This window comes from Engystomops pustulosus, chromosome 5 (genome assembly GCF_040894005.1).
Source record: "Engystomops pustulosus chromosome 5, aEngPut4.maternal, whole genome shotgun sequence".
Taxonomy (NCBI): domain Eukaryota; kingdom Metazoa; phylum Chordata; class Amphibia; order Anura; family Leptodactylidae; genus Engystomops; species Engystomops pustulosus.
Genome location: NC_092415.1, coordinates 204,315,886 through 204,330,284, shown reverse-complemented (window position 1 = coordinate 204,330,284; position 14,399 = coordinate 204,315,886). Strand labels below are relative to the sequence as shown.

General features: G+C 37.6%; 1 protein-coding gene across 1 annotated transcript in view; it reads left to right on the top strand.

Annotated features, from left to right (window-relative positions):
- Window positions 1–2,018: 2,018 nt before the first annotated feature.
- The window catches only part of MEOX2 (mesenchyme homeobox 2), a 77,717-nt gene continuing 65,336 nt past the window's right edge, over window positions 2,019–14,399 (top strand). The window contains exon 1 of the mRNA XM_072154391.1: window positions 2,019–2,737. Coding sequence (XP_072010492.1) covers window positions 2,242–2,737 — 496 coding nt within the window. The 5' untranslated portion in view covers window positions 2,019–2,241. The remainder of the gene's footprint in view (window positions 2,738–14,399) is intronic.

The following is a 14,399-nucleotide window of genomic DNA, read 5'->3' as shown; positions in this document are numbered from 1 at the left end:
GATTATTAGGTGCAGCAAAACATCTGGATTGGAGGGATAAATGAGGGAAACCTGGGAATTTTTGCTGTACGGCTAGTTTAATGTCTAGGCGCAAAACTGCCGCAAAAACAATGTGACAATATAAAAAGGCACAAAAGCTACAAAAAAAATGAGTGATACATCTGGCGCATAAATTTAATGAGATAGATAGATAGATAGATAGATAGATAGATAGATAGATATGAGATAGATAGAGAGATATGAGATAGATAGATAGATAGATAGATAGATAGATAGATAGATAGATAGATATGAGATAGATAGATAGATATGAGATAGATAGATAGATAGATAGATATGAGATAGATAGATATGAGATAGATAGATAGATAGATAGATAGATAGATAGATAGATAGATAGATAGATAGATATGAGATAGATGATAGATATGAGATAGATAGATAGATAGATAGATAGATAGATAGATAGATAGATAGATGATAGATATGAGATAGATTACGAATATAGAAAATCCAATTAACCCCAATAAGGGAGGTTGCTAAGCCATATTGTTCCTGACCTAAACTATTAGTAACTAAGGGCCACATTTATCACTTGTTTTTTCTGTTGTTTTTGCGCCTTTTCGTTTAGACGCACCGTTTTTGCGCCCGTTTTGCGATTAAACGTCAAATTAGCCGCGCAGCTAAAATAACCAGCTTTCCCTCATCTATCGTTCAATTCCAGATGTTTTGCTGCGCCTAATGATATTCATCACGTGCGACTTTTGCAATTAGGCGCACAAACGGGCGCAAAAACACTCCAGCCCGAAGGTGGCGTTATCTGAGAAGAAAGCACTGAGCCCCTGTGCAGAAGAGCTCATTTCTAGCAGCAAAGCTCAGCCAGACACTGGAACATATAATAGATACATTAGATACTCTGCAGACACTGGAACATATAATAGATACATTAGATACACTGCAGACACTGGAACATATAATAGATACATTACAGACAGGAGCTGCAGACTCTATTTACAGTTCATCACCTTCTATTTACAAAATATTCTGCAAAACGCTGAGCTCACAGCAAGAGAGAAGAGAACTTTGCAGAATGTTGCAGAATGTTGCAGATACTACATACAAGTGTCCCCCATGTAATTCTGCACAGTATCACCAGTGTATCTGAGGGGGATACTGTGCAGAATTACAGGGGTGCAGCAGGAGATCAGCACTGGGGGATCCCCTCCAGGAGAAGCCACTGCTGAGGAGGTCACTGGGTGCTGGGTGTCACACACCTGGGTGCTGCTGTGAGTGTTATCTTCATTCTGGGCTGTGGGAGAAGCAGAGAGGAGCTTGTAGCAGGATGACATGTAACTGCCTGAATCTAACATTGCGCCTAAACTGCGCCTAAACTGTGTTAAAGTAAAGTGATTAATAAGAGGCAGAAAATATACTTATCACAGATGGTTGTAGCTTGTGATAAATCTGGCAAAACAGTGCGCCAGAATTTAGGCGCAACTACTACACTTAGGCGCACAAAAGTGATAAATGTGGCCCTAAGTCCACAAAAAGAGGCAGAACTTCAAAAATGAAGTGAAAAATTGTCAATGTTTATTACACTCCATGCAACATTTTAGTATTTGCTTGAAGGAGGATTAACACTGAGATGCATCCAGCTGCAAAATAAACTTCACCAATTTTTCACTTTATCTTTGGAGTGCGGGCTCTTCTGTGATAGATATGAGATAGATAGATAGAAGATAGATATGACATAGATATGAGATATATATAAGATAGATATGAGATAGAGTCACAAAATATGAAAACACTACATAAAATGAATGAAGCCCCCTCTCCGTTCCGCTCCTGGCTCTAGTCGCCGGCGCTGGGACGATGTTGTGGCATCTTACAGAGCTGAGTGTTAAAGTTTCGGAGGAGTTTGTGGTCAGTGCTGTGTTGCAGCGCCGGCCCCCGGCTCACATTACACACTATTTATATCCTCTCTTAGTTGTTTCCCCCTTAAAGCAGCTCCATGGGACCACCTCTGCTGCCTGTAACCTCTCCTACTCCTGACATGTGAGCAGCGCACAGACAGCTCATCCTGGTCAGTGCTTGTAGGCTATAGAGGAGCCCGGCCACCAGGCTGAAGACCTGGATTACCCAGCGCCGCTGCTGCCACCGCCATTCGGAAAAAATATCGCTTTACGGTGAAAAGTGAAAGCGACGTGGAGTTTAATCCCCGGTAACTGGACCTTGCATGCCATGGAACACACGCTCTTCGGCTGCCTGCGCAGCCCCCATGCCACCTCGCAGAGCTTGCACCCTTTTGCCCAATCTTCGTTGGCCCTTCACGGAAGATCAGATCACATGTCCTATCCCGATTTATCCTCGTCTTCGTCCTCTTGTATAATCGCTGGCTACCCCAACGAGGAGGGAATGTTTGGAAGTCAGCATCACCGAGGGCATCACCACCATCACCATCAGCAACAGCAGCACCACCACCAGAGCTTGCAATCTAACTGGCACATTCCTCAGATGTCCTCACACCTGGCCTCTACCCGACATAGTCTTTGCCTTCAGCAGGAATCGGGACCCCCACAACTTGGAAGCAGCCCCCCTATATTGTGTTCCAGTGCGAGTAACCTGGGCAGTGGTAGCTCGTCTGGCTCGGCGTGTGTGAGCGGGGACTATGCCAGGCAGACCCTCTCCCCGTCTGACACCGAAAAGAGGTCAGGCAAAAGGAAAAGTGACAGCTCAGGTAAGAGCCGACGGAGAGGGATTTGCTTCTCATCACTTACAGTGAAGACATTTTTTGGATTCCAAAAATGTTTCTCCTCCTTCCTTCTATTTCTACCGATAGGAAGGTTCCCCATCCCGGGCTCTGACACCTTGGTACCAGGTTAGGGGCTTCTGTCTGAGTCAACAACCTGAAGGTCATAGCGAGTTGTAACGTCCAGTGGTAATTCTTCAAATTCGGGGGCGAGAATTGTTACCATTGACCTTCGAGCTTTATCTCTTTTTCTCTTCTTTTCCTTAGTGTAAAAAAATCTTATCTTATCATTCTAGATTTAGTCGCTTGCTCGTTGCGTTGACTCTCTGTGACTTTTTAAAAAGTTGCAAAAAAAAATATACAAAAGCTCGTCTGGTCTCAGGTGGTGAACGATGCAGGTAGAAACAGGACAACCAACTTTGCAACTTTTTTAGCGCAAAAATCTGCAACTTTTTGATTAAAAAATGTTGCATATTCCACAGCCGGCGGCAATGGGAGACTAACAGGCAGAGGTCCAATGTAACACAAGGAAAATATAGACTAATAAACTAGACCAAAAAGTATGAATAGAAAGATAGATAGATAGATAGATAGATAGATAGATAGATAGATAGATAGATAGGAGATAGATAGATAGATAGATAGATAGATAGATAGATAGATAGATAGGAGATAGATAGATATGAGATAGATAGGAGAGAGATAGATAGATAGATATGAGACAGATAGATATGAGATAGATAGATAGATAGGAGATAGATAGATAGATAGATAGATAGATAGATAGATAGATAGGAGATAGATAGATAGATAGGAGATAGATAGATAGATAGTTGGAGATAGATAGATAGATAGATATGAGATAGATAGATAGATATGAGATAGATAGATAGTTGGAGATAGATAGTTGGAGATAGATAGATAGATAGATAGATAGATAGATAGATATGAGATAGATAGATAGATAGATATGAGATAGATAGATATGAGATAGATAGATATGAGATAGATAGATAGACAGATAGATAGATAGATAGATAGATATGAGATAGATATGCGATAGATAGATAGATAGATAGATATGAGATAGATAGGAGATAGATAGATAGATAGATAGATAGATAGATATGAGATAGAGAGATAGATAGATAGATAGATAGGAGATAGATAGATACGAGATAGATAGATATGAGATAGATAGATAGATAGATAGATAGATAGATAGATAGGAGATAGATAGATAGATAGATAGATATGAGATAGATAGGAGATAGATAGATATGAGATAGATAGGAGATAGATAGATAGATAGATAGATAGATAGATAGATAGGAGATAGATAGATAGATAGATAGATAGATAGATAGATATGGGATAGATAGATAGATAGATAGATAGATAGATAGATAGATAGATAGATAGATAGATATGAGATAGATAGGAGATAGATAGATAGATAGATAGATATGAGATAGATAGATAGATAGATAGATAGATATGAGATAGATAGATAGATAGATAGATAGGAGATAGATAGATAGATAGATAGATAGATAGATATGAGATAGATAGATAGGCGATAGATAGAGAGATAGATAGATAGATATGGGATAGATAGAGAGATAGATAGATATGGGATAGATAGATAGATAAAATATTCCTGCTGATACACTTCTTCTCCTTCTTTCTCCAGCGTCTACGGGTAAAAACGTATTCATTTTATTATTCTTTATTTTCTGAGGGTTTGGTGGATATTTGTATCTTGTCAGTCACGATCTTTATTATTTTGTGTAACACAATTATTTAATATTTTAATTAGTTTAAAATTTGCTATTAAGATCATTTTTTAAAATCTTCTTATTCAAAATATTGTGAATATCTTCTGGTCGCGCGTTCGCATTGACTTTATGCCGATCCGTGAAATCGCAGTCTTAGATGAAGTTTCCCACAGGTGATAAATAGGCGGTTTGCAAATTACAAAAACTTTACTCATTTCTCCACTTTTTAGTAATACTGAGTCTTCCTGATTCAGCTCGTTTTTGATTTAGCAGCGTCGTTAAGATGTTATCGTAATCCTGTAATGTAGCGGCTACTGAGGGGTCGCACTGCTCCTCATGCTGTACGTTGTCTCTTTAGTAGTTTCAGGGTCGAGTAATTTATACAATGAAAACCACTATTTATTCATCTTCATTTTATTATTTTATTTATATTATTTTTTAAAACTATTTTAATTATAATTTTTGTATAAGTTTAACTCTATTCTACGTGTTGTTCGTGCCTTTACAGCCCATAAAAGTTAAAATATTGCCCGTGAAGGGTTTGCTATAAAATTTTACGTTTTCTACAGATTTTTGTTTTCAGATTTGCTTAAAAACTTAATTTGGATAATTTTGTGGATGTTTTTGAAAGATTTCTATAAACTTTGTTCTACATTATTTTTTTGTTATATTTGCATGTTTGTTTTTTTTTAAATAATTCAAGGATCGGGTTTTAGGGCAAATTGGGATTACAGAAAGTTGAAATACGATAATGAAATAGACAGTAAAAATATAATGTCACATAATACTGAATGTGTTGAATAGAAAAATTTGGCTAAAATTTTTTTTTTTTTACGCCATTTGGTGGAATAATATAATATAGAAATGTGTTATTTTCCCTCATATCTAGTACAAACTTTTTATAAAAAATAAGTATTTTTGAATTAAAAAATTTCCTTTAATCCTAATTCCATTTTTCACATTTATATTCCTCCACATTTGCTACATTATATATTATTATTATTTATTAATAATATATAATATATTAATATTAATTAAATATAAAACTGCACATAACTTTTTTTACGTTTTGAAAATTTGTATTATTTTCCCTACTATAAAAAAAATATATATAAAAAATATAATATTTTATAATATGTATCATTATTTATAATAATTATAATAATTTAATATAATATTTTTTCACAAATTTTAAACATATATAAATTGTTTAGATTTTTTCCCCCCTAAATCTCTTCCTCATCCAATCCCTTCCCTTCCTTGGTTGAATTTGATGGACACAAGTCTTTTTTCAACCGTGTAAACTATGAAACTATATATATATATACTGGCGGTCCCCTACTTAAGAACACTCGACTTACATACGACCCCTAGTTACAAACGGACCTCTGGATGTTGGTAATTAATTGCACTTTAGTCCTAGGCTACAATAATCAGCTGTAACAGTTATAAATGACGTCTGTAATGAAGCTTTAGTGTTAATCCTGGTTTTTATGACAACCCAACATTTTTAAAATACAATTGTGACAGAGACCCAAAAAATTCTGGCTGGGATTACAATGATAAAATATACAGTTCCGACTTACATACAAATTCAACTTAAGAACAAACCTACAGAAGCTATCCTGTATGTATCCCGGGGACTGCCTGTATCTATATTATTGCTATTATGTTGCAGTTTTACACGAGGGAATGGATTGTAATAATGTGAGGATCAATCCGATTGTCTGGTCCAGACCTTCTCTCCAGGTTCTGTCCTAGAACTTGCTCAGGTGTTGGGTAGAATCTTGCAGAACCGGAGCCTTTTTCCCGTTTATAAGGCAGTTAAAACATTTCTGGGGAATTGAGGAATTTTCTACCATATGTGGCGCTATCCAGGATTTTACACTACAAAAAGGGGGGTGAGGGGGGGGGGAAATCAGTGCACCCCCCCCCCCCATACTGACCTTACTTTTAGACTTTTTAACAAATTCTGGAATTATTAGATGTAACGAGAGCGAACAGACAAATTGTAACAGAAAAATCTCATGGAATCTTTCATCGACCAATCGGTTTCTCGGGTGACATCACAGATTGAGTCATCGATGTTCTAGTCCCCGGAGAAGTCGCTCACATTCTCTCGTCTACATTCAAAAAATAAACAGAAAAATGGAAAGGTTTATTTTGCTGTGTGATAGAAATGTAACAAAATTCTCTATAGATGAAGATACAATATTCTGAGATACATTTTCTTTATATAGTTACTGTTCCTGAGGGTCATTTATCACAGTTTCCTGTTGTTCCGATGTGATTCATGCCCTTTTCTCGCCTATTTTTTGCACCTCGTTTGTCTTTTTTAGTCTCAGCTCTTTGTCGAATGCAAGTTTTTTTGAGAATATTTAGGAGCAAATTTTAAAAACTGCATGGCTTGAGTCTGATTCTGTGCCGCTGTTGGGTAAGAGGGTTTTTACCTGGAAATACCGGCTGAATCAAAAGTGACAATTGATAAAAACATCTGGATAAAAATATAGAAATGCTAATAACAAGAGGGAAAGTGACGCAACATTACCTTTACCTTCAGGCACAATTTAGGCGCAAAAACTCAAAGAAAGGAACAGGTGCAAAAAAAACCCCCTGATACATCAGCCCCATTATCTATGTCCTATATATCTGATGTATATATACTGTAGATATATGCTGTTTATTGTAGCCTGGGGGTAAAGTACAGTAAATCACCAATATCCAGAGGTCCATTTGTGCTGCTTCATTTTTCATCGTGTGGATAACTATCAATGTATTTTTACCTGGACATAGAAGCTTTTTTGCACCCTCCTATTTTTAGGGTGTTTGACACTGTGCTGATATGGATTTTTGTTTATATATACGTTTCTCTCTCTCTCTCTCTCTCTCTCTCTCTCTCTCTCTCTCTCTCTCTCTATATATATATATATATATATATATACATATCTAGCTATTCATTTTGTCTTTATGTTACCTTCTTTTCACTTCTTTATCTATCTCCTATCTATCTATCTCATATCTATCTATCTATATATCTCATATCTATCTATCTATCTATCTCATATCTATCTATCTATCTATCTATCTATCTCATATCTATCTATCTATCTATCTATCTCATATCTATCTATCTATCTATCTATGTATCTCCTATCTATCTATCTATCTATCTATCAATCTATCTATCTATCTATCTATCTATCTATCTATCTATCTCATATCTATCTATCTATCTATCTATCTATCTATCTCATATCTATCTATCTATCTATCTATCTATCTATCTATCTCATATCTATCTATCTATCTCATATCTATCTATCTATCTATCTATCTATCTATCTATCTATCTATCTATCTCCTATCTATCTATCTATCTATCTCCTATCTATCTATCTAGCTATCTCATATATATCTATCTATCTATCTCATATCTATCTCATATCTATCAATCTATCTATCTATCTATCTATCTATCTATCTATCTATCTATCTCCTATCTATCTAGCTATCTCATATCTATCTATCTATCTATCTATCTATCTATCTATCTCCTATCTATCTATCTATCTATCTATCTATCTATCTATCTATCTCATATCTATCTATCTATCTATCTATATATCTATCTCCTATCTATCTATCTATCTATCTATCTATCTATCTATCTCATATCTATCTATCTATCTATCTATCTCATATCTATCTATCTATCTATCTATCTATCTATCTATCTATCTCCTATCTATCTATCTATCTATCTATCTATCTCATATCTATCTATCTATCTATCTATATATCTATCTCCTATCTATCTATCTATCTATCTATCTATCTATCTCATATCTATCTATCTATCTATCTATCTATCTCATATCTATCTATCTATCTATCTATCTATCTATCTATCTATATATCTATCTCCTATCTATCTATCTATCTATCTCATATCTATCTATCTATCTATCTATCTATCTATCTATCTATCTCATATCTATCTATCTATCTATCTATCTCATATCTATCTATCTATCTCATATCTATCTATCTATCTATCTATCTATCTATATATCTCATATCTATCTATCTATCTATCTATCTATCTATCTATTTATTCATAAATCCAAAGAAGAGCCAGCTCTCCAAGGTGTGTTCAAAAATTTAGGATCAGGGGTAAATCTTTTGTTCCCTTCACCCTTTGTCTTCACTGGATTTACTTCTCTAACCCACAGGATCTATGGCTGTGCCCCCTGATCTGTCTGTTCCCCCTGATCCGGCTGTGCCCCCTGATCCGGCTGTGCCCCCTGATCCGGCTGTGCCCCTTAATCCGCCTGTGCCCCCTAATCTGGCTGTGCCCCCTAATCTGACTGTGCTCCTGATCTGTCTGTTCCCCCTGATCCGGCTGTGCCCCCTGATCCGGCTGTGCCCCCTGATCCGCCTGTGCCCCCTGATCCGCCTGTGCCCCCTGATCTGGCTGTGCCCCCTGATCTGTCTGTTCCCCCTGATCTGGCTGTGCCCCCTAATCCGGCTGTGCCCCCTGATCTGGCTGTGCCCCCTGATCCGGCTGTGCCCCCTGATCCGGCTGTGCCCCCTGATCCGGCTGTGCTCCTGATCTGGCTGTGCCCCCTGATCTGGCTGTGCTCCTGATCTGGCTGTGCCCCCTGATCCGGCTGTGCCCCCTGATCCGGCTGTGCCCCCTGATCCAGCTGTGCCCCCTGATCTGGCTGTGCCCCCTGATCTGGCTGTGCTCCTGATCTGGCTGTGCCCCCTTATCTGGCTGTGCTCCTGATCTGGCTGTGCCCCCTAATCCGGCTGTGCCCCCTGATCTGGCTGTGCCCCCTGATCCGGCTGTGCCCCCTGATCCGGCTGTGCCCCCTGATCCGGCTGTGCTCCTGATCTGGCTGTGCCCCCTGATCTGGCTGTGCTCCTGATCTGGCTGTGCCCCCTGATCCGGCTGTGCCCCCTGATCCGGCTGTGCCCCCTGATCCAGCTGTGCCCCCTGATCTGGCTGTGCCCCCTGATCTGGCTGTGCTCCTGATCTGGCTGTGCCCCCTGATCTGGCTGTGCTCCTGATCTGGCTGTGCCCCCTGATCCGGCTGTGCTCCTGATCTGGCTGTGCCCCCTGATCTGTCTGCACTGCTCTGGACTTTTCTTTACTATTTATCTTCTATCTATTGATCAATCTACCTAGAAAATAGAGAAGAAGCCGCAGGTCCCTGAGATAATGGGGGAGATTTATCGTATCTTGTACGCCTGAAAACAAGCAGTGATTTTGCTCAATTCTGGGTTCAGCCTCAGGCGCCGGGTGCTGGCTGTGGCGCTATTCTACAGCAGGTCTGACGGGCGAGCGTCCTGGTTTTGGAGTCTATTGTCTAAGATTATCTTAGTCTGATTTGCCCTTTTCGGTTGTATATTAGTGACTTTTTGATTGCGCAACCCCCCCCCCTTTTCCCGCAGTTTGCCGGAATTCTCAGTGTAGCAGTTTCCTGGTTTGCGCCTAATTTGTCTTTGTATTTCTCCTGCTTCCACCTATATGGGCGCAAATAATTGTGCAATAACTCGCCAGTCCTGACCGTGTGTAGGGAAGGCAATGGTGAGATTTGTGCAACAAAATTGGGATTTTTTTTTTACATCTAATAAGGCTAAAAAAAAAAAAAAATCTGCATTTGAAATAGATCCAAAACAACAAAGACAAATCAGGAGCAAAAAAGTCACAAAAGGCGCAAAAAGAGCTCAGAGAAGAGGAAATAAGATAAATGACCCCCGATATGTATCTTGTATATATCTAATGTGCAGACATTTTGTCCTTATGTGACTTTGGGGGTCATTTAACTTTTCCTTCTGTTGGTGATTTTGCACCTTTTTGCTGTGTTATGGCTGTTTTGTGCCTATTTTGCGCTTTTTTGTTATGTTACGCCTCGATCCGCAGTGTGTTTTTGTGCGCCCTATTTGCTATTACATTGCGCCTCTTCACCGATGTTTGCGCCCAATTTGCTATACTATTACGCCCTTATAGGGGCGCAAATAATTGCCTAATAACACGCCAGTCACAAAGAGCCAAAACGACAAAGACAAATGAGGTGCAAAACATAGACCCACAAAAGGCGCAAAAAGGAGGGGGAAATAAGATAAATGACCCATTTCTATTCACTTTTTAAGCACAAATCAATCAAATCAGGTGGAAACATCTGGAAGCAGGAGAAATAACTAGAGAAATTCGGCGCAAACCAGGAAACTGCTCCACGGAGAAATCCTGCACACTGCTGGAAAAAGGAGCAAAAATTACCCCAAAAATACCAAAATGTGCCCAAAAAGTCACTAAAATGCAACCAAAAAACCTGCACGAGGGTAAAATAAATTTGCCCCACAATGGTAGAAATCTGTGAGTTTCCGCCCCTTCTGCCCCTCTTTGCGTCCGCTCTCTATGGTTTCATGTCCTGAATTTCTCTTTGATATCAGAAAATTATCAGGAATATATAATATGGACCTTGTGCGGATCTTGTACTGACGGGTAAAAACTTCATTTTTACATAAAAATTTTAGCTTCTTCTGCTATTTTTTTATGATTCCAAAGCTTTATTGAAAGATAACAAAGTGACAAAGTTATCACGACCCTGGCGGCTTTTGAGGCTTCTTACTGACGGTATCGCCGCTTCCATCCGCTTAATGTCATTTTCCCCAAAAATATCTGGAAGGGAAGATTTATAGGGCGGATTTTACAATAAAGCAAAGTATTTTCTGCCTCTGAGCTTGTTAAGGAGCAGCTTAACCCGTGTGATCCCTTCTGTTACAATGTATCGCCCCGGTCTATGTAACCGATCCCCCGCTGTATTATAATATTACGATATAATGTAACCGATTCTCCGCTGTATTATAATATTACGATATAATGTAACCGATCCCCCGCTGTATTATAATATTACGATATAATGTAACCGATCCCCCGCTGTATTATATTATTACGATATAATGTAACCGATCCTCTGCTGTATTATAATATTACGATATAATGTAACCGATCCCCCGCTGTATTATATTATTACGATATAATGTAACCGATCCTCTGCTGTATTATAATATTACGATATAATGTAACCGATCCCCCGCTGTATTATAATATTACGATATAATGTAACCGATCCTCCGCTGTATTATAATATTACGATATAATGTAACCGATCCCCCGCTGTATTATAATATTACGATATAATGTAACCGATCCTCTGCTGTATTATAATATTACGATATAATGTAACCGATCCCCCGCTGTATTATAATATTACGATATAATGTAACCGATCCTCCGCTGTATTATAATATTACGATATAATGTAACCGATCCCCCGCTGTATTATAATATTACGATATAATGTAACCGATCCCCCGCTGTATTATAATATTACGATATAATGTAACCGATCCCCCGCTGTATTATAATATTACGATATAATGTAACCGAACCTCCGCTGTATTATAATATTACGATATAATGTAACCGATCCCCCGCTATATTATAATATTACGATATAATGTAACCGAACCTCCGCTGTATTATAATATTACGATATAATGTAACCGAACCTCCGCTGTATTATAATATTACGATATAATGTAACCGAACCTCCGCTGTATTATAATATTACGATATAATGTAACCGATCCCCCGCTGTATTATAATATTACGATATAATGTAACCGATCCTCCGCTGTATTATAATATTACGATATAATGTAACCGATCCCCCGCTGTATTATAATATTACGATATAATGTAACCGATCCTCTGCTGTATTATAATATTACGATATAATGTAACCGATCCCCCGCTGTATTATAATATTACGATATAATGTAACCGATCCTCCGCTGTATTATAATATTACGATATAATGTAACCGATCCCCCGCTGTATTATAATATTACGATATAATGTAACCGATCCCCCGCTGTATTATAATATTACGATATAATGTAACCGATCCCCCGCTGTATTATAATATTACGATATAATGTAACCGAACCTCCGCTGTATTATAATATTACGATATAATGTAACCGATCCCCCGCTATATTATAATATTACGATATAATGTAACCGAACCTCCGCTGTATTATAATATTACGATATAATGTAACCGAACCTCCGCTGTATTATAATATTACGATATAATGTAACCGAACCTCCGCTGTATTATAATATTACGATATAATGTAACCGAACCTCCGCTGTATTATAATATTACGATATAATGTAACCGAACCTCCGCTGTATTATAATATTACGATATAATGTAACCGATCCCCCGCTGTATTATAATATTACGATATAATGTAACCGATCCCCCGCTATATTATAATATTACGATATAATGTAACCGAACCTCCGCTGTATTATAATATTACGATATAATGTAACCGATCCTCCGCTGTATTATAATATTACGATATAATGTAACCGATCCCCCGCTGTATTATAATATTACGATATAATGTAACCGATCCTCTGCTGTATTATAATATTACGATATAATGTAACCGAACCTCCGCTGTATTATAATATTACGATATAATGTAACCGATCCTCCGCTGTATTATAATATTACGATATAATGTAACCGAACCTCCGCTGTATTATAATATTACGATATAATGTAACCGAACCTCCGCTGTATTATAATATTACGATATAATGTAACCGAACCTCCGCTGTATTATAATATTACGATATAATGTAACCGAACCTCCGCTGTATTATAATATTACGATATAATGTAACCGAACCTCCGCTGTATTATAATATTACGATATAATGTAACCGAACCTCCGCTGTATTATAATATTACGATATAATGTAACCGATCCCCCGCTGTATTATAATATTACGATATAATGTAACCGAACCTCCGCTGTATTATAATATTACGATATAATGTAACCGATCCCCCGCTGTATTATAATATTACGATATAATGTAACCGATCCTCCGCTGTATTATAATATTACGATATAATGTAACCGATCCTCCGCTGTATTATAATATTACGATATAATGTAACCGAACCTCCGCTGTATTATAATATTACGATATAATGTAACCGATCCCCCGCTGTATTATAATATTACGATATAATGTAACCGATCCCCCGCTGTATTATAATATTACGATATAATGTAACCGATCCCCCGCTGTATTATAATATTACGATATAATGTAACCGATCCTCCGCTGTATTATAATATTACGATATAATGTAACCGATCCTCCGCTGTATTATAATATTACGATATAATGTAACCGAACCTCCGCTGTATTATAATATTACGATATAATGTAACCGATCCCCCGCTGTATTATAATATTACGATATAATGTAACCGATCCCCCGCTGTATTATAATATTACGATATAATGTAACCGATCCTCCGCTGTATTATAATATTACGATATAATGTAACTGAACCTCCGCTGTATTATAATATTACGATATAATGTAACCGATCCCCCGCTGTATTATAATATTACGATATAATGTAACCGATCCTCCGCTGTATTATAATATTACGATATAATGTAACCGATCCCCCGCTGTATTATAATATTACGATATAATGTAACCGATCCCCCGCTGTATTATAATATTACGATATAATGTAACCGATCCTCCGCTGTATTATAATATTACGATATAATGTAACCGAACCTCCGCTGTATTATAATATTACGATATAATGTAACCGATCCCCCGCTGTATTATAATATTACGATATAATGTAACCGAACCTCCGCTGTATTATAATATTACGATATAATGTAACCGATCCCCCGCTGTATTATAATATTACGATATAATGTAACTGAACCTCCGCTGTAT